We start from the raw sequence: 27,814 nt of genomic DNA on the forward strand, positions 1-27,814 counted from the left end.
TCATAGAAAACACACCTGCAGTCAGACAGTATCTGCCTGCTGAAAGTATTCACCCGCCTGGAACTTTTCAACCTTTTGCCACATTTACGGCTTCAAACATAAATTTATTGGTTAAATAAACTCTTTTTAAAGTAAAAAATCAGAAAATTTGGCATTTAAAATTATTCATCCCCTTTGAGTTTATAGGTTGTAGCGCCACCTTTGGCTGTGGCTGCAGCTGCAGGGCCTCTGGGGTTTGTCTCTATTAGACCGAAGCCGCAGGAACAGCTTGACTTTGGGTCGCTCTCAAAAACACTCAGCTTTTAGTAGTCTGGATGACGTCATAGCCCTGATACAGAACAGACCAACAGGTCAGAAGCTGTGATGGTTCCTGTTTGACCAACCAGGCGCCTCCCCACCTGCATTCTTACTGTTAAATACATATTTTTCTTTCTGCCCGATAAATACTACATAGAAAAAAACTACATAGAAATGTACACTTTTAGGCGTGCCCTCATTCAAAGGTAGATCAATCAAAAGTATATAAATATATATACAGATAGACTGGGTCCAACCCGGACAGAGAGACTGGGTCCAACCCGGACAGAGAGACTGGGTCCAACCCGGACAGAGAGACTGGGTCCACCCTGGACAGAGAGGTGGGGTCCATCCTGGACAGAGAGGTGGGGGACACCCTGGACAGAGTGAGGCGGGGTCCACCCTGGACAGAGAGGCGGGGTCCATCCTGGACAGAGAGGCGGGTCCACCTTGGACAGAGAGACGGGGTCCACCCTGGACAGAGTGAGGCGGGGTCCACCCTGGACAGAGAGGTGGGGGACACCCTGGACAGAGGCGGGGTCTCCCCTGGACAGGTCTCCAGTCCATCTCAGGGCAACACAGAGACAAACGGGACAAACAACCATTTACACTCACACCTAAGGAGGATTTAGAGAAGCCAATTAACCCAACAGTCATGTTGTTGGACTGTGGTGTGTAAACTTTACAGCACAGCTGTATTGTTTTGTTTTGTTTATAATTGTTTGTGTGGTTTAAAGCTTGTATGTAGCTAAAGAAAGGCAGCTGTGTTCGACTCAAATCCAAAGTTTAGCTTTAAAATGTCAGTGTTGTTCTTATTTCTATGGAGAAGCGTCTCCAGGTCAGCTGGACTTGCTGTTATTTTTAGTGGTGACTCATGGTGTGGAAACCTCAGGGACGCATTGTTGGAACGGTCAGGCTATTTTTAAGGCCTCCATAGAAGAAGGACGTGCAGACGGCTCAGAGTGAAGACAGGCTGTGGCTGGATGCTGATTGGCTCAGAGCAGAGCGTGCGTTTCTTCTACTGCTTCCTGAAAGCCGAAGGCTTCCACCACCCAGATGTTAGACTCTCTGCTGCAGAATGAATCAATCCTCTATAAAAACATCACAGCTTTTGATTTTCCCTTCTTCATTTAAAGAGGGAAACACAACTAGAGGTGGCAAGTAACTAAGTATGAGTACCAAGTAACTAAGTATGAGTACCAAGTAACTAAGTATGAGTACCGAGTAACCAAGTGTGATTACCAAGTAACCAAGTGTGAATACAGAGTAACTAAGAATAAATGTTAAGTAACTAAGCACGTGGTTAGCGCACACAACCCATGTATGGAGGCCTTAGCCCTCGACGCGGCTGAACTGGTTTTCGAATCCAGCCTGTGGTCCTTTCCCGCATGTCTCTGCTCCTCTCTCATCTCCCCTTTCCTGTCAGCCTACTGTCGAAAAAACGAGCCACTAGTGCCGCAATAAAAGTAACTACACATGAATGCTGAGTAACTAAGAAGAAATGCTGAGTAACAAGGCATGAACAAAGAACAAAGTCGGTATTCATACTTAGTTAGTGTGTATTCATGCCTAGGTACTCGGTATTATTAAAGGTGACTGGGCCCCTTTATTATGGGCGACTGGGTCGCTTTATTAAGGGCGACTGGGTCGCTTTATTAAGGGTGACTGGGCCCCTTTATTAAGGGTGACTTGATCCCTTTATTAAGGGTGACTGGGTCGCTTTATTAAGGGTGACTGGGTCGCTTTATTAAGGGTGACTGGGTCCCTTTTATTAAGGGTGACTGGGCCCCTTTATTATGGGCGACTGGGCCCCTTTATTATGGGCGACTGGGTCGCTTTATTAAGGGTGACTGGGTCGCTTTATTAAGGGCGACTGGGTCGCTTTATTAAGGGTGACTGGGTAGCTTTATTAAGGGTGACTGGGTCCCTTTTATTAAGGGTGACTTGATCCCTTTATTATGGGCGACTGGGTCCCTTTATTAAGGGTGACTGGGCCCCTTTATTAAGGGTGACTGGGCCCCTTTATTAAGGGTGACTGGGCCCCTTTACTAAGGGCGACTGGGCCCCTTTACTAAGGGCGACTGGGCCCCTTTATTAAGGGTGACTTGATCCCTTTATTAAGGGTGACTGGGTCCCTTTTATTAAGGGTGACTGGGCCCCTTTTATTAAGGGTGACTGGGCCCCTTTATTAAGGGTGACTTGATCCCTTTATTATGGGCGACTGGGTCCCTTTATTAAGGGTGACTGGGCCCCTTTATTAAGGGTGACTGGGCCCCTTTATTAAGGGTGACTGGGCCCCTTTACTAAGGGCGACTGGGCCCCTTTACTAAGGGTGACTGGGTCCCTTTTATTAAGGGTGACTGGGCCCCTTTTATTAAGGGTGACTGGGCCCCTTTATTAAGGGTGACTGGGCCCCTTTATTAAGGGTGACTGGGCCCCTTTACTAAGGGCGACTGGGCCCCTTTACTAAGGGCGACTGGGCCCCTTTATTAAGGGTGACTTGATCCCTTTATTAAGGGTGACTGGGCCCCTTTTATTAAGGGTGACTGGGTCCCTTTTATTAAGGGTGACTTGATCCCTTTATTAAGGGTGACTGGGTCCCTTTTATTAAGGGTGACTGGGCCCCTTTATTAAGGGTGACTGGGCCCCTTTATTATGGGCAACTGGGTCGCTTTATTAAGGCCGACTGAGTCGCTTTATTAAGGGTGACTGGTCCCTTTATTAAGAGCAACTGGGTCGCTTTATTAAGGGTGACTGGGCCCCTTTATTAAGGGTGACTGGGTCCCTTTATTAAGGGCGACTGGGTCGCTTTATTAAGGGTGACTGGGCCCCTTTATTAAGGGTGACTTGATCCCTTTATTAAGGGTGACTGGGTCGCTTTATTAAGGGTGACTGGGTCGCTTTATTAAGGGTGACTGGGTCCCTTTTATTAAGGGTGACTGGGCCCCTTTATTATGGGCGACTGGGCCCCTTTATTATGGGCGACTGGGTCGCTTTATTAAGGGTGACTGGGTCGCTTTATTAAGGGCGACTGGGTCGCTTTATTAAGGGTGACTGGGTAGCTTTATTAAGGGTGACTGGGTCCCTTTTATTAAGGGTGACTTGATCCCTTTATTAAGGGCGACTGGGCCCCTTTATTATGGGCGACTGGGTCCCTTTATTAAGGGCGACTGGGCCCCTTTATTATGGGCAACTGGGTCGCTTTATTAAGGCCGACTGAGTCGCTTTATTAAGGGTGACTGGTCCCTTTATTAAGAGCAACTGGGTCGCTTTATTAAGGGTGACTGGGCCCCTTTATTAAGGGTGACTGGGTCCCTTTATTAAGGGTGACTGGGCCCCTTTATTAAGGGTGACTGGGCCCCTTTATTAAGGGTGACTGGGTCCCTTTATTAAGGGCGACTGGGTCGCTTTATTAAGGGCGACTGGGTCGCTTTATTAAGGGTGACTGGGTCCCTTTATTAAGGGTGAATGGGCCATTTATTAAGGGTGAATGGCCCCCTTTATTAAGGGTGACTGGACCCCTTTATTAAGGGTGACCTGGCCCCTTTATAAGGGCGACTAGGCCCCTTTATAAGGGAGACTGGGCCCCTTTATTAAGGGTGACTGGGACCCTTTGTAAGGGCGATTAGGCCCCTTTATAAGGGTGACTGGGCCCCTTTATTAAGGGCGACTGTGCCCCTTTATAAGGGTGACTGGGCCCCTTTATTAAGGGCGACTGGGTCGCTTTATTAAGGGTGACTGGGCCCCTTTTATTAAGGGCGACTGGGTCGCTTTATTAAGGGTGACTGGGTCGCTTTATTAAGGGTGACTGGGTCCCTTTTATTAAGGGCGACTGGGTCGCTTTATTAAGGGTGACTGGGCCCCTTTTATTAAGGGTGACTGGGTCGCTTTATTAAGGGTGACTGGGTCTCTTTATTAAGGACGACTGGGCCCCTTTTATTCAGGGTGACTGAGTCGCTTAATTAAGGGCGACTGGGTCCCTTTATTAAGTGTGACTGGGTCGCTTTATTAAGGGTGACTGGGTCCCTTTTATTAAGGGTGACTGGGCCCCTTTTATTAAGGGTGACTTGATCCCTTTATTAAGGGTGACTGGGCCCCTTTATTATGGGCGACTGGGTCCCTTTATTAAGGGTCACTGGGCCTCTTTATAAGGGTCACATGGGCCTTTTATTAAGGGTGAATGGGCCCCTTTATAAGGGTGACTGGGCCCCTTTATTAAGGGTGAATGGGCCCCTTTATAAGGGTGACTGGGCCCCTTTATTAAGGGTGAATGGGCCATTTATTAAGGGTGAATGGGCCCCTTTATAAGGGTGAGTGGGCCCCTATATTAAGGGCGACTGGGCCCCTTTATAAGGGTGAGTGGGCCCCTTTATTAAGGGCGACTGGGCCCCTTTATAAGGGTGACTGGGCCCCTTTATTAAGGGCGACTGGGCCCCTTTATAAGGGTGACTGGGCCCCTTTTATTAAGGGTGATCCTTTAATTTTTCCCTTGGGCAGGATTATATTTGGATATTCGTGTTTCCATTGAATGTTTTAAGTATCTGTTTCTTGTCTTTTGCATTTAGAAGCAGATGAATTTCAAAAAATTATGTTTCTAAGAAGAAAAAGGATTATTTTCGTTCTAATTAAAGTCATCTAAATGGTGTTTTACCTCCTATTAGAAATGACCATGGTTTATTCATATCTCCTTCATGTCTTAAAGTTTGATGTCCATTTACCACCAACGTCCACCTCTCCTTTTGGTATTATGCGTGCATAAAGTCATGTGCTTCTCTGTCAGCGCAGATGCCCAGGGCCAATCCATGGGTGTAAGTCGGCTGGATGTGTTTTACAGAAGACTTCTCCTCACCAAGCTTTTCATCGGTGGATGGGGGAAGCCTGAAGACCTGAAAAGGTAAGTTGGTTCTGTTCCTGCTGTGGATTGGATCATCTTCTGTTCTTGGACCAATAACCTTCCCAAAGCGTGTAAAGGATATTATCTGGATCCAATCTTTGAATTGTTTTTCTATGTTAAAAAACTGTTTTGTGACCAGTTTTTCCCTCAGCCGCTGATATTGCTTCCCCTCCATTAGTGTAGCATCTGGCTGGGAGGGAAGGCATCATCTATGCTGGAGATCCGGGCCAATAGAATCTGCTTACATTTGGACCCATTTCTGACATCACAGTATCTGGTCGTAACATGCCCAGGCAGACATGAATAGGTTTTCTAAGCCTCTAATGGACCTAAAGGCTTCATCAGCTTCCTGGTTAGAGAGGCAGAGCTCCGTCCAATGAGAGCTAAAATAGCTCAGAGAACAGTTCGCCTTTTTTAGGCGAGTCTGGTTGGGTTGTTTTATAGCCAGCATCGGAGAGTGCTCCAGCTGCGATGGGAAGAGTTTCAGATAATAGATTATTTTTAAAAATAGAGGAATGAAAAAGTGAAGAGGAGAACCAGAAGTGAGGGTTAGAGATAAAAGCATAGAATGTGTTCTCTGGATATCTAGGATCACAGCCAGGTCTGCCCCCTCTGATCTCCAGGCTCATTCTCTGTCTGATAGACAATAAGGGGGGGATGCCGTGGGTCACCACAACCGTTTTATGTACTAAGTTTTATGTACAGTCTAGAAATCCACTTGATATGAACTGATTTTAAACTGGAAATGAAGTGTTTTTGTTTCACCATATGGTTTTCATCATGAGGACAGTTTTTATGTGCAGTGAATCCAGTTCTGGAATTGGAGCAAAAGAACTGCCCTCTGATTGCTAACTCACCCATCTTCACTGGCCCAACAGGGACCTCAGTGGTCCTGCTAGTGTGACTGCAGTCACAGAAAAAGGGGCTCAAAACATGTGGGAGGAGAGGTGGGATGTCAAAGCATTTGGGTTTGGAACTGGTTTCCTGAACCCGAATCCTAGAGAGAGACTGAACCTTTAGTCTAGGACTCTCTTAGTCCAGAGTCATCAAAAGATCAGGAACCGTTTGTCTTTATGAAACCAGATAGAAATCTGCAGAGACTCTCGGCTCTGAACAAACAAAGAAGCATCCCCAGAGAGAACTGAACATCCTCAAACATCCTTAAACAACAGGAAATGCCAGAATATTCCCAGAAATATAGCATCTCCATAAAATGCAGCTGGTTCCAAAACAGATGAAATGAGCTGATGGTCATCTGATTCTTAGTGTTCTCTGTTTATTTGACCCATTTTGAGCACCTTGCTGTCATGACAACCTTCCAGAAGGACCAGTATTCGTGCACCAGTTAGGCCAGTGTACCACGGTGGCCAGACTGAACACCTCCTTTACTGCTTCCCCTGATTTCAAACATTCATTCTACTCATTTTACATTTTAGAATCTTTGAGTTTCGAAAGATTGTTGGAGACAGAGAGAAGTGCAAAACACTGGTTCCTGTGGACTATCCAGTTTACATCAACAAGGTTTGTTGGTTTTCCTCAACAATGAGCCGAGTGTTTTTGTCATTCTCCCTTCATTCTTGTTCTACGTTGTGTCCAGACAGAGGAGCTTGCTGACTGTCGCATCCATGATGGGTTCTTCATCTCTCCACTGGAGCAGCTGGTTCCAGGAATCCTGCCCCCAGAGGCAGTGAAAGCCAGGTTTGTTTGATAGTGATGAGTGACCAGTGATCTTTAGAGGTTGTCAACATTAACTAACAACTTGTTCTTCTTCAGCTTTATTCCAAGTTTTTTCGAGTCTGCTTTTCATGGCAGCTTTCTTTTTATCAAATACAATTGTACCCAAGACATATAAATAAAATACAGGATAAGCCCCTGTGTTATTCCAGATGGATTCATGTCAATTCACCATATGATTTTCTCTAACCCCAACCTAACTATCTCTAACCCCAACTTAACCATCTCTAGCCTTAACCTAACCATCAGTAACCCCAACCTAACCATCTCTAACCCCAACCTAACCATCTCTAACCCCAACATAGCCGTCTCTAACCCTAACATAACCACCTCTAACCCCAACCTAACCATCTCTAACCCCAACATAGCCATCTCTAACCCTAACATAACCATCTTTAGCCCCAACCTAACCATCTTTAACCCCAACCTAACCATATCTAACCCCTACCTAACCACCTCTAACCCCAACCTAACCTCCTCTAAACCCAACTTAACCATCTCTAACCCCAACCTAACCATCTCTAACCCCAACTTAACCATCTCTAACCCCAACCTAACCATCTCTAGCCCCAACCTAACCATCTCTAACCCCAACCTAGCCATCTCTAACCCTAACATAACCATCTTTAGCCCCAACCTAACCATCTTTAACCCCAACCTGACCATATCTAACCCCAACCTAACCACCTCTAACCCCAACTTAACCATATCTAACCCCAACCTAACCAGCTCTAACCCCAACCTAACCACCTCTAACCCACAATAGGGGAAGAGCGAAGTTTTCAGACACCCGGGCGCATTTTTGAGAGTTTTTTGAAAAATTACTGGGGCCAAACCGGAGGCCCCAGGGTCCGGGGACCTGGCCCTAAAAATAGAGCAAGGCCTGGTGACCCTTATGCCCGGGTCACCCGATTTTTCACGCCCACCCTGAGCCCGGGGCGGACCCCCAAAGTGGGCAAAGTTTGACAAAAAACTTAATTTTTTTGCAAGTTAGAGTGCTGTTTCCGAAACGACCACCAGAGGTCTCCAGAAACAATGTGGACACCTCGGTAGTTCTTTGCATGGGGACATTTTGTCGCAAAAATTAATTGGACATTTCCTAGGCCCCGGGAACTCGGGTCGAGATGAGGCATTTGGGGGTGGGACATTAGGTTGCATCAGGACCGAGACATGGCTGGGCATAATTGAATTGGTCCTCCCGTATTACTTTTGAATGGGGCAGAAGTCGGCATCAACCTTACCAGGGGCCCAGACATAAATAGGCACTTGGCCGTTGACACCGGGGCGCACCGGAGCATCTCACATGGCTGGGCACAATTGAATTGGTCATCCCCTATTACTTTTGAATGGGAAAAAAGTCGGCATCTGCCTTACCAGGGGCCCAGACATAAATAGGCAATTCGCCGTTGACACCGGGGCGCATCGGAGCATCAGACATGGCTGGGCACAATTGAATTGGTCCTCCCGTATTACTTTTCAATGGGGCAGAAGTCGGCATTCTACCTTACCAGGGGCCCAGACATAAATAGGCACTTCGCCATTGACACAGGGGCGCTACCGAGCATCGGACATGGCTGGGCACGATAGAACGAGCCATCCCCTATTACTTTTGAATGGGAAAAAAGTCGGCATCCGCTTTACCAGGGGCCCAGACATAAATAGGCACTTCGCCATTGACACAGGGGCGCTACCGAGCATCGGACATGGCTGGGCACGATAAAACGAGCCCTCCCGTATTACTTTTGAATGGGACAGAAGTCGTCATCAACGCAAATTGATTGTGGGCTGCCCTGGGACATTGGGCTGTCCTGGCTCGATGGTTCCTCCTGGCCACGCCGGGACAGTGGGCTGAACCGGGCCGGTGTTAGTTGTGGGCTGAGCTGGGACAGTGGTGCCTCCTGGCCCGGTTCTGGGCTGCCCTGGCCCGGTTCTGGTTTTGGGGTGGCCTGGCTCAGTGTCTGGGTGCCCTGGGCCTGGGTCAGTGGTGGGCTGCCCTGGCTCGATGATTCCTCCTGGCCCGGTTCTTCTGGTGGGCTCTGCTGGGCTGGTGGTGTGCTGCCCTGGCTGGACGACGCGCTCCCCTCGCTGGACGATGCGCTCCCCTGGCTGGGCGATGCGCTCCCCTGGCTGGGCGATGCGCTCCCCTGGCTGGGCGATGTAGTTTCCTGGCTGGTGGCCTCGCTTTCCGACGTAGTGTCCTGGGCCTTTTTGGGTTTCTGAAATACAAAGAAAAAAAACCCACAAATTAATACATGTTAAACTCTGTGTATGGCAGACACTTTATGCCAATAGCATACCCTTTTTCCTGTTTTTTTCCCCCCGGTCTCTTGTTCTTCTCCGCTGGAGGACTCCGAAATGGCTAGGAGACCCTGTTGTGGGTGGGACACAAAGTCATCTTCATCAGGGTCCCCAGATGGCTGGGTGGCAAGCTCAAACTTCTTCCGGATCTCGGAAAGCTGAGCAGCATCCAGGTGGAGACTATAGAATTTGTCCGCCGTTGACGTGTCATGGCACATGGTTTTAGATATGCTCTGACGAGACTTTGGAGAGAGAACGTTTCTGGCCTGGAGAAAAAAAAACACAAAAAAGGGAGAAAGTTGTTAAATACTTTACTTTTTTTTTAAATAAATAAAATCACTTACATAAGTCGCAATAGTTGTCCTGAAGTGGGTGAACGTAGGACATCCGGGTAACCCCATCTCCTTCCACGCCGTTTGCATTAGACCGAGCAGCTTCTCCATCGTACCATGGCTCCCCGAGAAAAAGACGCGATCCGTTTTAGGCTGCAGTTTGTCCCGGATGTCGACCCACCGCTCGATCCAGGAATATTCCTCTGACGTGAGGAAGATCTGTGCCGGTCCGAAGGCCCGGTTCGTTTTGTGCTCCTTGACCTGCAGAGCAAAGCAGGGTGGAAGTCACTGGACACATGGAAACATCCATCGGTGACCACGTATGTCTGGGACACAGGTGAATATAGGCTGTGTCTATGAGTGCAACATCGGTACACTTACATTGATCACGAAGCCCCCCTGCTCTCCAGTACCGCCCTCCTGGCGGGCTTCGCGGACCTCTGACACGGTCATGTTTTTTAGGACCCCCGCTCTGTGCCCGTAAAGGCTGGCCACATAGGCGCTGAAGTACCCGTAAAACCTCCTCCTTGTCTCCGGGTTAGCCTTGGTGGCCAGTGCAGCTAAACACATTAGAGGGTTAGCTGTGGGACAGTCTGAAGCACGAGCTAGTGTTACTTAATGTCCAGAACTCTGATAAGACTTACAGAGAATATTTGGAATAGTTTGCCGGGCCAGGGCCTGGCACCTTCTGAGAGCCTCCCTGGGAATCGCAGTGCTGATTTTTTGCTTTTTAACTCGGATCTGTTGAATGACCACACGCCTCCCCAGCCTCGAGATGATCGCAGACAGGGCGCGAGCAACCGCAAACACGGCAGCCCGGGACATTCTGGAGGATGCCGGTGGTGTGTCCCGGAAGAACGTGATGAATTCAGCTATGTTGATGTGGTATGCTCGGATGGTGGTTACCGCTTTCCCCTCAGCCATGAGATGCTCTGGAAACCTGCCCAGCATTAAATGGACAAAAGTGTGCATCGAAATCGGAAAAAGCTTTAAGCATTAAAACGTTCAATATTAGACGGACAAAAGTGGGGATCCACATCGGAGAAGGCTTTAAGCTTACTTGTGGATCTTTTTGACGTTGTTGAGGAACATCCAGTTCCCCAGAATCGTCCGACCCTCCGACAGGAAAGATAGAAACTGCATGATGCGCCCCACCTTCGACTTTTGGTTCTCCTGGTGCTTCTTTGTGGCCGAGGAGCCCTTTAAATGGACCCAGTATTCTTGCATGTATTCCACTAAATAAAGCAGAGTTAAAACAAGCGTGTGTAGTTTATGAAAATAGAAGAAAATGAGGCCACAAGGGAGGATCCTCACATATGACTGGAGGAAACTGTGGATACGTATGCAGGACTGCGAGGGAGACCCGTCTGGCTGGCTTCGGCTGGGCCTCAATTTCTGGAGAGGACGTCTCTGGTTCTGCTCCTGGTTCTCCTTCCACCGCGTGCACCGATTCTTGGGACACAGAGGGGCTCGAGATGGAACGCTGGAGTGTCTGGGACATAGATGAGCACAGGGTTAGCCACCAATGTGTCCCCTTTAACGCAGGCCAAGTAATTGATTATAGTAAAATATTTAAAATACATACCTTTTCCAGATTACTGATGGTCTTTTTGGCTCGTTTGTACATGCGGATCTGACTGCGAAGCTTCAAACGAACGTACCTCAGGTCACAGAGCAGCTTGCGGTTCTTGGCCTCCAGCTCCTGGCACGAGACGCAGGAAGGACCCGCCGGGTCATCATCATCGCCCGGCATTGGTACGTGCCGCATGGCGGCCTCGGCTTCATCCAGGTCAAGATAAGACATCATCGGTGGTGTCGGGTCAGTGGCCCGCAGATCCCTCAGTTTCTGAATCGTAATCTGGAGCTTCAAGCATCGCACCAGCTGATCTATGTCCTCCACGGGCATCTCGACGTGGGCCTGGTACAAGTGTTTGTCCAGCCTGGACTGGCGGTATTCACATCCCTCCACAGGACAGGGCAGCTTCCGAATATTGATCCGACCACTTGCATGCTGGAGAATTATTTTGCGCTCCTGCTGATTCTTCATGTGGTGCATGTTAATCAGATGCTTACCCAGATACTTATAACTGTAGTGGCACAACGGGCAGTCAAAGGCTTTCCTAGGACGGGTCATTGTGCAGAAGATATCTGAAAAATAAAAGAAAAGCTTTCAGAGATCCAGAACTGGAGACAGTTGGGAGCATGGCCCGCTCACCCAGAACCAGGCTCCAGAACCAGGCCCATTAATCCGACCCAGCAATGCCCTGGTTCCCCACAGGCCTCCAGAACCCTGGGCCCGGTTCTGGACCATCCAGGGACATGTGTGGGGACCTGGGGACAGTTGTTCGCATGGCCTGCTCACCCAGAACCGGGCTCCAGAACCAGGCCCATTAATCCGACCCAGCAATGCCCTGGTTCCCCACAGGCCTCCAGAACCCTGGGCCCGGTTCTGGACATGTGTGGGGACCTCGGGACAGTTGTTTGCATGGCCTGGGTCCAGAACCAGGGAGCGGGCCCACGGAGCTCCTCTCCCCAGAGTCAGAGCTCAGCGGGGCCGCAAACTGATTTTAGCAGGGCCGGTCAACCATATACAAGGCCCGGGCCCAGGGGGGCCCACAAGCGGGCCCCCCCGTTCCCCACAGGCCTCCAGAACCGCGGGGACCGGTTCTGAACCACCCGGGGACATGTGTGGGGACCTGGGGACTGTTGTAAGCATGACCCGCTCACCCAGAACCAGGCCCATTAATCCGACCCAGCACCGCCCTGGTTCCCCACAGGCCTCCAGAACCGCGGGGCTTGGTTCTGAACCACCCAGGGACATGTGTGGGGACCTGGGGACAGTTGTTTGCATGGCCTGGGTCCAGAACCAGGCTCCGGAACCAGGCCCATTAATCCGACCCAGCACTGCCCTGGTTCCCCACAGGCCCGCAGAACCGCGGGGCCTGGTTCTGAACCATCCAGGGACATGTGTGTGTACCTGTGGACAGTTGTTATCATGACCCGCTCACCCAGAACCAGGCTCCGGAACCAGGCCCATTAATCCGACCCAGCACTGCCCTGGTTCCCCACAGGCCTGCAGAACCCTGGGCCCGGTTCTGAACCATCCAGGGACATGTGTGGGGACCTGGGGACAGTTGTTATCATGGCCTGGGTCCAGAACCAGGGACCGGGCCCATGGAGCTCCAATCTCGGGGTGACCTGGAGCAGTTTAAATAGGAAATGTATACAATATTAATTGGACAGAGGTATGCATCACTGGGTGCCGACAATTGGCACGGCATGGGTCCGGAACCAGGGGCCCGTGGACCGGGGTCCAGAACCAGGCTCCGGAACCAGGTACCGGGCCCTGGAGCAGTTTAAATAGGAAATATATACAATATTAATTGGACAGAGGTATGCATCACTGGGTGCCAACAATTGGCACGGCATGGGTCCGGAACCAGGGGCCCGTGGACCGGGGTCCAGAACCAGGCTCCGGAACCAGGTACCGGGCCCTGGAGCAGTTTAAATAGGAAATATATACAATATTAATTGGACAGAGGTATGCATCACTGGGTGCCGACAATTGGCACGGGATGGGTCCAGAACCAGGGACCGGGCCCACGGAGCTCCTCTCCCCAGAGAAGAAGCACCAAGGGCCCGCTACAGGACCATGAACAGGGCCCATGGATCACCAAGGGCCCAGCACAAACCCATGGACCGGGCCCATGGTCCAGAACCAGGGACCGGGCCCATGGAGATCCATGCTGGGGACACAGGTGTTCATTAAACGGACAGAGGGTAGCACGGCACTTGACCTTTGACCCCTGGGGAAAGCCGCACAGGGCCCGTGGGCTTAGATCACCGAGACCCGGAGCAGTTTAAATAGGAAATATATGCAATATATTAATTGGACAGAGGTATGCATCACTGGGTGCCGACAATTGGCACGGCATGGGTCAAGAACCAGGGGCCCGTGGACCGGGGTCCAGAACCAGGCTCCGGAACCAGGTACCGAGCCCATGGAGATCCATGCTGGGGACACAGGTGTTCATTAAACGGACAGAGGGCCGCACGGCACTTGACCTTTGACCCCTGGGGAAAGCCGCACAGGGCCCGTGGGCTTAGATCTCCGAGACCCGGAGCAGTTTAAATAGGAAATATATGCAATATATTAATTGGACAGAAGTTCGCATCACTGGGTGCCGACAATTGGCACGGGATGGGTCTAGAACCAGGGGCCCGTGGACTGAGCCCACCCAGTGTCCAGCACAACACCCCTTTGGCCCGCCTTAGCCCACACTGGCGCTCAAAAGCCCAAAAAACAAAAGCGGTGAGCCCCTGAGTCCGAGCGGCGACCCCTTTGTCCGACCTCAGCCCTCGCCAAACGCTCCCATAACGCCGCAAAAATACTTTTTACAGACATATGACACCGTCTTCCACCCTATTGGCCCACCCAAACTCACTGTTTGGCATTTAAAGGGTTAAAAAAATCAAAAACCGCCAGCATTTAAAGGGTTAATAGCAAAATCCGCACTAAATTCCCAGTTCGGGCACACTTTTGGCTAAAGGAAAACCAAAGGGCTTGACTGCCATCTAGTGTGTCTGCTCCGTATTGCAAATCCGGCCCCGTGGCCCGCTTGACCCCCACCTGGCACTCTTTGACAACTACCCGGATGGCACAGCGGACCCTCCTGCCAACTCTGACGCCAACGGGCCACAAGAAAAGAGAAAAAAAGGGACAAAAAGGACCCGAAAATCCTGGCCTCTAACCCCAACTTAACCATCTCTAACCCTAACATAACCATCTCTAGCCCCAACCTAACCATCTTTAACCCCAACCTAATCATATCTAACCCCAACCTAGCCATCTCTAACCCTAACATAACCATCTTTAGCCCCAACCTAACCATCTTTAACTCCAACCTAACCATATCTAACCCAAACCTAACCACCTCTAACCCCAACTTAACCATCTCTAACCCCAACCTAACCACCTCCAACCCCAACCTAACCACCTCTAACCCCAACTTAACCATCTCTAACCCCAACCTAACCATCTCTAGCCCCAACCTAACCATCTATAACCCCAACCTAGCCATCTCTAACCCTAACATAACCATCTTTAGCCCCAACCTAACCATCTTTAACCCCAACCTAACCATATCTAACCCCAACCTAACCACCTCTAATCCCAACCTAACCACCTCTAACCCCAACTTAACCATCTCTAACCCCAACCTAACCACCTCTAACCCCAACCTAACCACCTCTAACCCCAACTTAACCATCTCTAACCCCAACCTAACCATCTCTAAGCCCAACCTAGCCATCTCTAACCCTAAAATAACCATCTCTAGCCCCAACCTAACCATCTTTAACCCCAACCTAACCATCTCTAGCCCTAACCTAACCATCTCTAACCCGAACCTAGCCATCTCTAGCCCCAACCTAACCATCTCTAACCCCAACCTAACCATCTCTAACCCCAACCTAACCATCTCTAACCCCAACCTAACATCTCTAACCCCAACCTAACCATCTGTAACCCCAACCTAACATCTCTAACCCCAACCTAACCATCTGTAACCCCAACCTAACATCTCTAACCCCAACCTAACCATCTCTAGCCCTAACCTAACCATCTCTAACCCCAACCTAGCCATCTCTAGCCCCAACCTAACCATCTCTAACCCCAACCTAACCACATAATTAATTCAAATTAGGAGTAAAATGATAGTTAAATGATTATAACTGAAGTGAGTTATTAATCACCATCCAAAGAAACGGTTTCTGTTTATCCAAATGTTAACCAAAGGAGGGTGAATCTGCTCTGAGTGATAAATGGTGATAAACAACAATAAGTGGGAATGCTTATGCATTCCCACTTATTGTTGTTCACTTTAAATTTTTCTGACTCTAACTAGTCCTGCAGTTTTCCACCAATTTCAACAATTTTGGTATCAAAACATTCAGCTCGTTCAGGAGAATTCTGCTATGTCTTTTGGTAAAGGTATTTTTTGTAGTTTTCGCGATATTCAACTTTTTCTGCAATTTTTTTGTCCCATTGAAATGCATGTAGAATTCTTAGATTTCAGCAAACTTCAGCTAAAGCTTCATCATCTTTGACCTTTAACTACTTCAGCATACTTTCAGCTAGAAACACCATTCAACTTTTAAAATGTTTCTGTGTCTTTCTGCTATTACTGTTTAACTCGGCTTTTTGCTAACTTTTACAGTTTTGCTTCAGTGAAGCTTCAAACTTTAAAAGAAAATTTTAAGATTTTCAAATTTATAATGGAAGTCTATGGACGGAATTCTTTAACTGCTAGAGTGCGTGCTCTAGCTTTTGAGCTGTTCTGGTTTTTCCGAACAAATTATTCTAAGTCCCTCATTTTTAACTCAATTGAAATAAATTATACATCAAAACGTAGGGATTTTTTGTCAGAATTCAGGAAATATAACCCTCATTTGTGTGGCATTTACGGTTCTCCGACAGTTTGGCCCAGACCATGAAGAAGTCCACACTTCCCCAATAGAAATCAAATGAGAGATTTTCCAAAAATCACAGACAAAATCCAAAACGATACATATTTTCGTATCACTCCCATTTATTAACTATTTGATGTACTAACATGAAACTTGGTATACAACATCTTCACAACCTTCTAGCACTCACATTGAAGGAATTTCTTCAATATCATTTATGGTTTAGCTGTTTAGCTGACTTGTTCGGGCATAGGAAAACGCTGATTCTGAGAAAAATCCTCAAACTCAGAAAATGCAAATTTTTACATCGTCACCGTGGCCAAATACTTTTTAGTAGAAACATGAAAGTTGGCACAGTCGAAGCCGAAGGATGGCTGACGCCAACAGTGAAAGAATTTTTTGAATACCTTTTACGGTTTTGGCTCAACACTCGTTTGTTCGGAGGGAAAGTTTTGCTTTTGAGATTTCTGCTCTACCATTGAGCTGCATGTTATTCAATGAGACCAGCAGGAGCCTCAAACCTTTATATCTCTCCTTCCCATTAAGGTTGTGAATGAGCTACAGCCATGAAAGTTACCCCAATCGGAGACAAAGGATATCTCTCGCTTAGACTGAAAGAATTTTTTAGATACCATTTACGGTTTGTCTTCAGCATTCGTTTGTTCGGAGTTGATATTCCCATTCAAAAAAGCCTGAGAACAAAGGAACAAAAGTGAAGCGCATGTCTCTCTGTCACTGACAGGCTTGTTAATGTCGTCAAGGTAACCAAGCTTCAAAGAGATTTTACCTCCACCACTTTAAACAGCACATTTTAATCTAATGGAGGGAGACAACACTGATTTAACATTAGGAAGTGGATACAATATGACTACTGGCCATGACCCTTCCCTTCACACACAACCCTGATAGACTTTCAAAATAAGACTCCGGGGACCCTACAAAATAAAAGCCCCTACATTAAACTCATATTTTTTTCCCAGCATATGGCTCAACATTATAACCCAAACTCAACAACTTTTTAAAAATTATACTCTAGGGGGCTTTTCAAAACACACCCCACAGCAAATTTCAAAATAAAAGCCTCCCACTGCCACTTCATCTACTGCCCTAATAACAGGGGGAAAGAATGATTTAACAATTGGAAAGTCATCAACTATCATTGCTGGGTCTGACCCTTTTCTCAACACACAACCCTTCTAGACTTTCAAAATAACACTCCAGTGACCCTACACAATAAAAGCCTCTATGTTATCCTCATGCATTAATTGATGCAAATGGCTCCACATTATGACCCAAACTCTACCAGCTTGATTCTATTAGACTCTAGGGACCTTTTCACAACATACCCCAGAGCGAATTTCACAATAAAAGTCTCCCATTTATGCTGTAATACATTATCTAATCACCCAATAACATGGAAAACCAGTGATTTCATATTTAGAAATGGATTCTATATCACTGCTGGGCATGACCCTTTCCTTGAAACACATCCATGATAGACTTTCAAAATAAGACTAAAGGGACCCTACAATATAAAAGCCTCTTCCTTACGCACACTCATTCATTGTGCCGTGTGGCTTGTAGCTATGACCCAAAGTCAACAAATTTCTTTAAATTACACTACCAAGGCCTGTTGACCACACACCTCAGTTTACATTTCTTAATAAGGCTCTAAGATTTACACTGTAATAAAGCATCTGCTAACCTCGTAACATGCAGCCTAAGCCTGCCAATGGTGCTTTCATCACCACAGCAGCTCGTCTCATGCAGGTTAGTTTTTTTTTTTATAAATTCAGCTCCTTAAGTGGTATTAGCTCTCTTTCTATAAGCTTCTCTCTCTGTACTTCCTCTGCTTCTCATGGTTAGTCTTGCACATAGGTTTGTAGATTTTCAATCCTCAAATGATGACACTGTTTTCTTTATGCTGATCAACCGACACATTTTAAATAATTTCAAATTGTTTTGCCAAGTCTTGACATTTCCACATATGATTTCAAAATTTTTATACTTATTCAATACCATCTTCCTCATTTTACTTCCCATCCTTAAACTACTACTTTTTTCTTCAACCAGATAAGATTCAAGTTTTTGATAATGGTGATTTGGTAATTTGGTAATTTATTTTCTAATTCAGCTAATTTAATACTTTTCAGCCTATATTGTGAACTTTGGATCCATTCTGCTCTCTTTCTGGACAGGAATTAAGCTCTTCTTTTTGCTGCTAATTCATAACGAGCCTGACATGTTTCTGGAAAGTAGGTGGCCCCCCTTCAAAATTTCTTTAGAACTTTTTCTAGAAACTTGGGTTACATTACATTTAGACCCTTCTAGTGTCCACATTGAACACATTTTTTGATATCATGTATGGTTTGGCAGTGCAGCTTTTAAGATGAGTTTGTTTCTGCCATTTTACTGCCAGATGATTCTACCCTACAAAATCTTCAGATGATTCAATTGTTTTCTGCAGTTTGAAGTTTCTAATGATTTGCTATCACATTTTTTATATGTTTTGCAGTTAATTTCAGTTTTTTTCATTCAGCAAAAGCATTCCCACTTGCTGTTTCTCCGAAACAGCTTTTTCTAGTTGAAGTATAATTTTGTTTAATAAGTTTGCAACATTACTCAATACCGAAAACAACCGACAGCCGAAGGCCCTGGATTCCCGTAGAATTCCTATGGAAACCATGCAGTGAAGCTTTCAGCGGTGAACTCCACGCAGTGAGAGCGTTCACTGCTCCTCCATCACCTCCTGCTCCTAGATGGAGCTGAGGAGTCAGACAGCAGCACCGCATGGAGAGAGAGGAGCGGTGATCGCTGAAGATGGAACCAGCTGAACTTCTCTATGAAAACGCAACATGGTGGCCAATCAGGGACCGGATGGAGGAGAAGCTTTTCTACTTCAAATAAATACATCCTAGAAGGACTGTTGATCATCCTCCCTCACCTCCAGCAGAGCCCAGTCCGCTGAATCAGAGCTGCTCTGGATGAACCAAAGTAGATCTTTATTCCAGGAACTGATGGTCTCCCCAAGGAGAGTCTAAGGTTGTTGATAGAGAACAATTTAGCAGCACTCCGTGATGTTAAGGTTCACCTGGGCTTTTATCCTGAAAGAAATTCTATGGGGTTGCCAGGGGTAACAGTAGGTCCAAAGCAGAGGATCTGGGAGGCTGGAGATTAACTAAACAATCCTTCCAGCCACTAACTAAGGTCGACATGCCCGCTGTTCTATTCAGGAATGACATCTGATGCAATAACTTTACATCAGAAAACCAGCACAGCGCTAACGTCTGCTGGGTTGGTGATGCTGGCATACTTCGCTGGTGCACACGACCCATATACGCCTTAGACATCAACGTGGACGACCCGGGTTTGAATCCAACCTGTGGTCCTTTGCCGCATGTCTCTCCCCTTCCCTCGTACCCAGTAGTGTAGGGTCCCTGGACATTCTCTCAATTTTTTTAATGAAGCCTAGAAACTGTTACATGTCAGACCACTTTATGTAGTTTACCCAATAATTCCTTTATAGTATTTACTTAATTTCCTCTAATTTCTGCTATTAGGTCTCAGGGAGGAAGGATGATGAAATAACTAAACGCTGCCCACAGACTAGTGAGAGATAATGGTGGATGCTGAGTGAACTATTCCAGATTCCTGAGTATATCCACATGGATGGCAGCCATTATATCACTTAGCAAGTCACTAGTTCCTCTAATAAAGTGTCTCTTTGAAGCTGATTGGCAGCAGTTGGTACGGCCGCCATTGAAATGAACTGAATCAGGAGCAGTTTGATGGTATTACTGGAAATACAGGCAGCCTGCATGGATAGAAAATACACATCAGCCTCTTCCCAGAGGGCAGCAGGGAGAACAGTCTATGGTGGGAGGGGTCATTGATGATGTCACGGGCTCGGGACACGCAGCGCTGGGATGAAATGTCTTTTATGTAGGGAAAAAATGTCACGGGATGATCATTTAAGAATGGGGATGATTTTTTTAAAGCAGGGGCGTTGGAGCCTATTAAGAATTAGATTAATTTATTTTTCGCAAAATTATTAATGTTAAAGATCTAAGGTTGTGTGAATGGTAGAGCTATTGTTTATTTGTTTATGTATTGGTTTTGCTTCTCTTCTATTCTTTATGCAAATCAAGTTTAGCAGAATGCTAGGTGAAGGCTGTGCAAACAATAATGCTTTCCACACACTAAGTGAAATAAAGCTAAGGCCCCGTCCACACGAAGCCGAACCCTGGCCTAAACGCACAAATTTTTCACCAGACCAGCCTCTCATCCATACGAAGCCGGTGTTTCGGGGGTCTGTAAACGATCTTTTTTTTATTAGGCCTTCAGAGTGGGAAGATTTTGAAACGCTGTTTTCGCGTTTCCATCTTTAAGCTCTAACCGCATTTTTTTTCTTACACGCATGTGTCATAGCGTCGCCTCTAAACACGCATGCGCGACACAGTATCACAACAACAATGGCGCCGTACTGTGTTGAATGGTTGCTGCTCATGCTACTCACCCTGCTGTCGGGCTTACAACAGAATCTTCTTCTTCTGGAATATCTCCAGGAAGAACAGAGCAATATCGACCACATAGTTCAGCACCTCAATTTGACTGAACCACGAAAATGGACCCGCAGGGCAACCATGTATAAATATTAGTGCGCATGCCCAACATTTCGTCGCTTATTTTTGCTTTGGCACCACAGTGCCACTTACAGGCCTGGCATACATTTTGCAGTTTCATGCATTCGTGTGGACGATCACATTTATTTTACGTCTCCGTCTTTACGACAAACGTTCTGGAAAATATTAGCGTTTCGTGTTCGTTTTGACTTCGTGTGGACTAAGAAGTGATCCTCTTTGAGCCTCACAGAAACCAAAATAAGGAGGAGCAGTAAGAGCAGCGTATCTCTCTCACCTCTTTAGGACAAAAAGAAAAAACTTGGATAAACTTCCCAGATCTCTCTGCCTCAAGGCTGGTTTATACTCAGAAACCTGAGTATAAACCAGCGTGTGTCGCAGTGAACGCTGATATGCCCCGCCCCCTTCCACAGACACCCTGCTGCACCTCTCCACAATTGTAGGTGAGCGCAGACAGGAGGCCTCTGATTGGTCTTATCTCCATCCACTCTACACTGAGTATTTCCTGTTTGGTTCCTTGCCAGCTTGTTTTGTTTATATGACTGCCATGGTGGAAAACGACTGGTGAGGATGGACCCGCTAGAAGAGCGAGGTGCGCAAGAACGCTGGGACCCTTTTTCCACCTGGTTCCCTGCTCTTTTTGCCCCTCATGTCCCTCCATTGTCGTCCAAACTTGCCCCCCCTTCCTCACTGGATCGGCCGTATCTAGACCCACAGCTAGATCCTGATTGGCCCTCTGGCGTTGTGGCGTGGAATAACATAGCACAGACCACGCTTCAATATTGGGCAGAAATCAAAAATATCTGCAACAAACTCACTGTGACACACTGCTGAGGAGGATAACCAGGCCTTTAGTCAGCATGGAAACTGACTCATGGCGTTTGTTGCTATTTTTCTTTTCTTTAGAAAAGCATTAGGTTTTAATATATGAACATTCTGTATCTGTTCTCTATTTTCTATCTCGTTAAGTCAAGCTTTACTTTATAGAATGAATGGTTGTTTTTATTTCTTTTAGGACTTTTCATAATCTGTTCCAATCAAATGTGGGGAATTTGTTTTACTTTGTGTATAGGAAACAGACAGGAGGGAGAAAACCTCTGCTCAGATCTGCCCACCCTGCCTAGTCGGAGCCTCTCTATGCGCAGTCAGTGTGACATGGAGTAAAAAAGACCTTAAGAGCTACCATCAAACTGCCGACTAACAACTTAAACACATATTTTTTTATAATACAGAAACTAGAAAAATGCAATGCAGATAAATGACGGATTTTTAAAAAGTTATACTTTGAAATATAAAGGTATTGGATAATAAATCATCTTAGAAGTTGTGGTTATATTCGTCTACATTGTAATAAAGAACTAAACATTCTTAAGTCTTATTTCGTTTCCCATTAAGGGAACGACAAAATTCTATTTGGTGTTTTTCAGACGTAAAAGCAGTTCTTAAAGTTTGTGTCTTCTTTTAGATTCCAGTTCATTGAACCCAAACGGTGGAAGAAGAACCGGCCAGTATGTATCCAGTTAGCTGGAACTGGAGACCATGTAAGCTCTCTGCATTTTCACCATAAAATATATATTTTTTCTTTTGTCTTACAATAAACTTAAATACTTTGATAAAAAGAAACATTGAAAAAGCAGAATGATGAAATAGGGGTCTCTATGTCCTCCAGCAGTCTAAGCCTATAGCAGCATAACTATAGAGATAGCTCAGGATAACCTGAGCCACTCTAACTAGAAGCTTTATCAAAAAGGAAAGTTTTAAGCCTAGCCTTAAAAGTAGACAGGGTGTCTGCCTCACGGACTAAAACTGGTAGTTGGTTCCACAGGAGAGGAGCCCGATAACTAAAAGATCTGCCTCCCATTCTACTTTAGAAATTCTAGGAACCACTAGTAAACCTGCAGATTGAGAGCGAAGTGCTCTGTTAGGAACATAAGGAACAATCAGATCTCTGATATCAGATGGAGCTTGGCCATTTAAGGCTTTATATGTGAGAAGGAGGATTTTAAATTCTATTCTGGATTTAACAGGAAGCCAATGAAGAGAAGCCAGGATAGGAGAGATGTGATCTCTCTTTTTCATTTTCATCAGAACTCTGGCTGCAGCATTTTGGATCAGCTGAAGGCTTTTAACTACAGTTTGTGGACTTCCTGATAGTAAAGAATTACAATAGTCCAGCCTTGAAGTAACAAATGCATGGACTGGTTTCTCAGCATCACCCCTGGACAGGAGATTTCTCATTTTAGCAACATTCCTCAGATGAAAGAACGAAATTCTAGAAACCTCTTTTATATGGGATTTAAATGACAGGTCCTGATCAAAAAGATAATAATAGATCAGATCAGTCGTAGGGAAGTCTTTTTTAAATGTCAAATCATTCTGGCTTAAACTTGTATATAAATGTGCTCTTTATCAGGCCATATTGTCCCAAAAGTTAGAAAAGGTCTATTTTGTCTTAAAATCTGTGGGGGGGTTTCACGTTATCTTCTGCAGGCCAGTTAGATATACGTCAGCCTGAACACCTAAATTCTGCCAATCATATCAACGGTCATCTGTCAATCAAATGTTTTCGGTCATAGCATCTTTATTCATATGTCGCAGCTAATATACGCAACGGTTGAAATCAGAATCATTCCTTTCCCATTGAGTTGCGTCCCAGTGTTCACGGGGATGGACGTCTGCGTCTTCAGCAGGCGTAGAGCTAACAGAACTGGCAGCGTTGCGAGGCAAGGGCTCAAACATGTACGGCTGGAAGCCTTCTACACCAAACCAAGCTTCTGTCGCCCTGGCGTCAGAATTTCCCATTGGGAACCTACTAGCGCTAAGTTGCTAACTGGTTAGCAAGATGCTTCTGAGACACTGGCCACAACCAAGCGTGCTTGCCAACCTTCCCCCACAACAATCCCGCCCCCTTGATAATCGACCAATCACATTCACTTTATTCACTGGTGTAAAGTCGAACACGACTCAGGAGAATTCGGAAATGCAACAGTTGGAACGGCTGCTTCCCTACGACTTTAAATAACCTGGTTGGAACTGGATCTAACATCCAAGTTGAAGGCTTAGATGAAGACAATAATTTTGCTAACTCTGAAAGTTTAACTGGATCAAAGCAGTCTAAACCCGGTTCACATTCCATGACTACCTCAGATGCTGCCTCACCTTCCAGAGATAAACCAATCCCGGATAGAGGAGTGCTAGTGTACTTTTTAATAAGATCAATCTTATTTATAAAGAATTCCATAAAATCATTATCAAATCTAGGATTATTTTTGTTCTCCTCTATTAATGAGGAGAAATATGCTGCTCTTGCTTTACAAAGGGTCCTCTTATAGAGCAGTAAACCATTTTTCCAGACTAGGTAGGATTCCCGTAGGCCTGTGAAGTGATTATTTATTTATATATATATATAATTTGTCTGCACCATTAACACCAAGTCAAATTCTTTGTAAGTGCAAACCTACTTGGCAATAAACTTCAGATTAAGATTCAGAGTGCACAGTTCTGCATTAAACCAGGGAGATGGGTTCTATTTTTATTATATGGAGATTATTATTATATTACCTTAAACTATAAAAAAAATACCTAAAGTTTAGCGTATTGGACCACTAGAGGGAGTCGAACGAATAACTGCACAGCAGAGTGTTACCTGTATGGCTTTAGAAAGCGCTGTTGTTATTCTGTAATACTGTGTTCCCTCTAGTGGTCTGGAGCAGCTCAGTATTTGGAGCAGTTTCAGCTGCAGAACCTCAAAGCCGTACAGAAAGCAGGTTGATGTCCGTCAGCTGGAGTAAACCACTGTCTAGTCAGGAGTCTGTTCTGTTTGTGTGACTGTAGTTTTTCTGGCGCCGTCGGACCCTGATGGCCAGGCCCATGATCAAGGAGGCTGGGATGGCATCTCTGCTTCTGGAAAATCCATATTATATCCTTTTCTGTGTTCAGAGCATTGTTCTCTGTGTACACCACTAGAATGTTTCTCTCCAAGGTCCGGTTCCTCTAGAAACTGTCCCATGAATCCAAAAAGAAATCCTGCTGAGGAGGGAGCAGATTTGGAAAATGTAAACAATTTACTCCTTGTTGAATGAAGTTTAATATTGACAGATTTGAAACCTTCTTTGCAGCGGTCCGGTCAGTACCAGAACCCCCACTAAGAACCAGAGCTCGTTAGCAGAGGTTCTGTCTGAGCCAAAAGTTTTCAGGTGCTCTTTGCTCCAGCAAACCCAATTTAGAAGATTTCAGGACGTCCTCCTCATGCCATGAGGCTCCATCTCTTAGTGTAGTGGGGGGCTGTGGGGCGCGGGGGCTGGTTCGGGGGCTCTGGGGGGCGCTCGGAGTGGGGTGCCTGGCGGGTCTGACCCCGGGGTCTGTTACCCCCATCGGGGCGGGGCTTGGGACGCCCGGGGGCATCCTACGGCGGCCGCATGCGGTGCTCTCGGGGGTTCCGTGGTGGCGGACGTGGGTTACTGACCTCGTATCTCTGCTGCTGCTGGGTGGATCCAGGGTTGGCCCAAGGATCTGAGGTCCCTGGGGTGCGTTGCCCTGGGCGGGGGCTCCGGTGGGGGCAGCGGGGTTCAGGTTCTGTGGGGAATGCTGCCTGGGGTCTGGGCTTGTTTATGCCCGGCTGTCCGGCCCTGCCAGGGCCTCTGGTGGGGCCACGGGGACCCGGGATCTGAGCCCACCTTCTGATGATGTCCCCCACCCCAATTTTATTTAGCATTTTAGACACTGGGGTGGGGGGCTCATTACTTGGACTTACCCACGGTCGGATCCCCCACCTCCTCTCGCACTTAGACATTGAGGGTCCTGGGTTGTCGATTGGGGGGGTACGCTGGCACCGGCTATCTCCCGGAGGGGGGGTGGACTGTGCTGGACACCCCCTTTTGGTACTCCCAGTTTTAATTACATCTGAGAGCAACAAGCAACAACAACACATTCCAGCAGGCGTAGGGAGGATCGGGGTCTTCTCACACCCCTGTTTCCCAGCTGCCACCCGGAGTCTGGGACGTGGAACCGGAACTTGAAGCAGGACTTTAAACTGGTCTCCTCCCTGGAGCCAGGCCTACTGGATAAAAACTGAACCTCCCCACATATAGAGCCAAAAACCCAGAGGACTCTGCAGGGGAGGAACAGTGGACGATCAGGAGACAAGACAAACACTAAAACCCTCTTTCCACTGGCTGCTAGGATCCAGGACATGAACCAAGGCAAAAACTCAGACAAACAGGCTAACAGAAACACAAGTAATGATCTGGGACTGAATGCTCAGGCTGAACTGAATATAAACCAGAGGAAACAGGTGAGAGGAATAAATTATAATGAGGCAGGGAGGGAAAAATGACAGGTGAAAGGAATGACTAATTAAGGGAGAGCAAACAGGCCAGATCATGACATTATTCTTATTGTCACATCGCCAGACAGGACACTGTTAAAAAAAAAAAAGGAATCCAGAGGTTCTGAGTTTAAGCCCCACTCCTACAGACTGCCACTCTGGGTCCCTGAGCAAGACCTTTAACCCCACACTGCTCCCCGGGAGCCGCATGATGGCAGCCCACTGCTCAACCAAGGGGATGGGATAAAGTGGAATTCTATTCTCTCTGAAACTTTCATGATAAGGTAAAACTTTAACATTGAAATGATCTTGTGGTCTCTCCTCATGGTCTCATCTCTTGAAACATTTTACCTTTAATCATGTAAATGTCGGTTTTCTGGCTTTAATCTAAGATTTCTAAGTATATTATTTCCCTGAAAATATGTGAAATTGTCTGAGTTTAGTCCTCCTTGCTTTCATTCTTCTTAGCCTAAATATCAGTTTTAATAATTTACTGGCAGCTCAGATCTTAGATGGGATAAATGTATTTAAATGCATCCTGGGTTGAAAACCTGAACCTCTGTAGTTCTCATCCAGTCTCCTTTGATCCTTGACTGATGTCTCACATGGATACCGTAAACCCAAAGATCAGCTGTAAGTAAACTTTTCTCTTTTTCTCGTTTTTTTTTTTTTTTAAATAAAGCTTTCTGCTCCTTTAGATGTTTTCTGTTTGTGGGTTTGAAAAATTTTTTTTTTTTACTCCCTGAAAGGCTTCTTGATAATAGAAATATTTGTTTTGTTTATTAAAACTGAAGATTCTGATGGGATAGAAAATGGTTTCAAACTGAAAGGCATTTTTGAAACAGAGGACGATTAGAGATCATGTCAGTTATCCACGAGAAGATGCAGCAGGGGAACATTTGAATTTGAATAGTGCGGAGCGACTGGCAGCATCAGGGCGAACCGGGCCGGAGAACACAAAGAGTTGGTTCCTATCATCCAGTTGACTGGAAATGATCTTGGTTTGTAGGAGGTCGTGTCTGAAGAACGTGTCGGACCTGTTTGTGATGGGAGGGGCTCTGATCCTGGAGTCTACTGTGCTTCTGCGCTGGCTGGAGAGGGAAGGATACTGGCCCCTGGGAATGACCGGCATCTCTATGGGGGGATATGTGAGTAGGAGTCGGCTGCTTTCCTCTGTCCGCTGGTTGTTTACGGATTTTCATTTCATGATCAGAACATTTCAGGGCGTCTTTGGCGTGTTTTAGACCCAGCCAGGACTTAATCATTATTCCGGTGAGGAGGAAGTTAACCTTCTGTCATTTGGTCTCTTAACCAATCAGAACTTTGCTCTGTTTCTCTCTCCATAGACTTATCTGAGGAAAGCTGCCTTTTTAATCTCATCATCATGATGGTTTTAACTGATAAAAAGCATTTCATGTTGTAGCTGAAGATCAGGAGCTTGATGGAGGCTCCTCTGTGTCTCTGTGTCCAGATGGCGTCCCTGGCGGTGACCAACTGGCCCAAACCCATTCCTCTGATTCCATGTTTGTCGTGGTCCACAGCCTCCAGCGTGTTCACCACGGTAACACAACCTTCCTCACGTCATGAAGATGTATGGGGGGAGTGGCGGCCTAGTGGTTAGAGCATAGAGATTGGAATCCTGAGGTTCTGAGTTCCAGCCCTACTCCCACAGACTGCCACTCTGGGTCCCTGAGCAGGACCCTGAACCCCACACTGCTCCCCAGATAAAACAATGGCAGCCCACTGCTCACCAAGGGGAGGGGTTAAATGCAGAGAGTGAATTTCGTTGCTCTGTACTTGTTACAGTAGAATGACAGTAAAAGCA

At 46.6% G+C, this 27,814-nt stretch overlaps 1 protein-coding gene across 1 annotated transcript in view; it reads left to right on the top strand.

Annotated features, from left to right (window-relative positions):
* The first annotated feature begins 5,039 nt into the window (after positions 1-5,039).
* abhd18 (abhydrolase domain containing 18) overlaps positions 5,040-27,814 on the top strand; it is a 29,830-nt gene continuing 7,055 nt past the window's right edge. Inside the window, exons 1-8 of the mRNA XM_038276177.1 lie at positions 5,040-5,191; positions 6,628-6,712; positions 6,789-6,889; positions 22,129-22,204; positions 24,498-24,582; positions 26,595-26,622; positions 26,999-27,137; positions 27,461-27,550. Of these exons, the coding sequence (XP_038132105.1) occupies positions 5,061-5,191; positions 6,628-6,712; positions 6,789-6,889; positions 22,129-22,204; positions 24,498-24,582; positions 26,595-26,622; positions 26,999-27,137; positions 27,461-27,550 (735 nt within the window). The 5' untranslated portion in view covers positions 5,040-5,060. The remainder of the gene's footprint in view (positions 5,192-6,627; positions 6,713-6,788; positions 6,890-22,128; positions 22,205-24,497; positions 24,583-26,594; positions 26,623-26,998; positions 27,138-27,460; positions 27,551-27,814) is intronic.

Source organism: Cyprinodon tularosa, unplaced genomic scaffold, assembly GCF_016077235.1.
Source record: "Cyprinodon tularosa strain WSP-4 unplaced genomic scaffold, ASM1607723v1 ctg1225, whole genome shotgun sequence".
Lineage (NCBI taxonomy): Eukaryota > Metazoa > Chordata > Actinopteri > Cyprinodontiformes > Cyprinodontidae > Cyprinodon > Cyprinodon tularosa.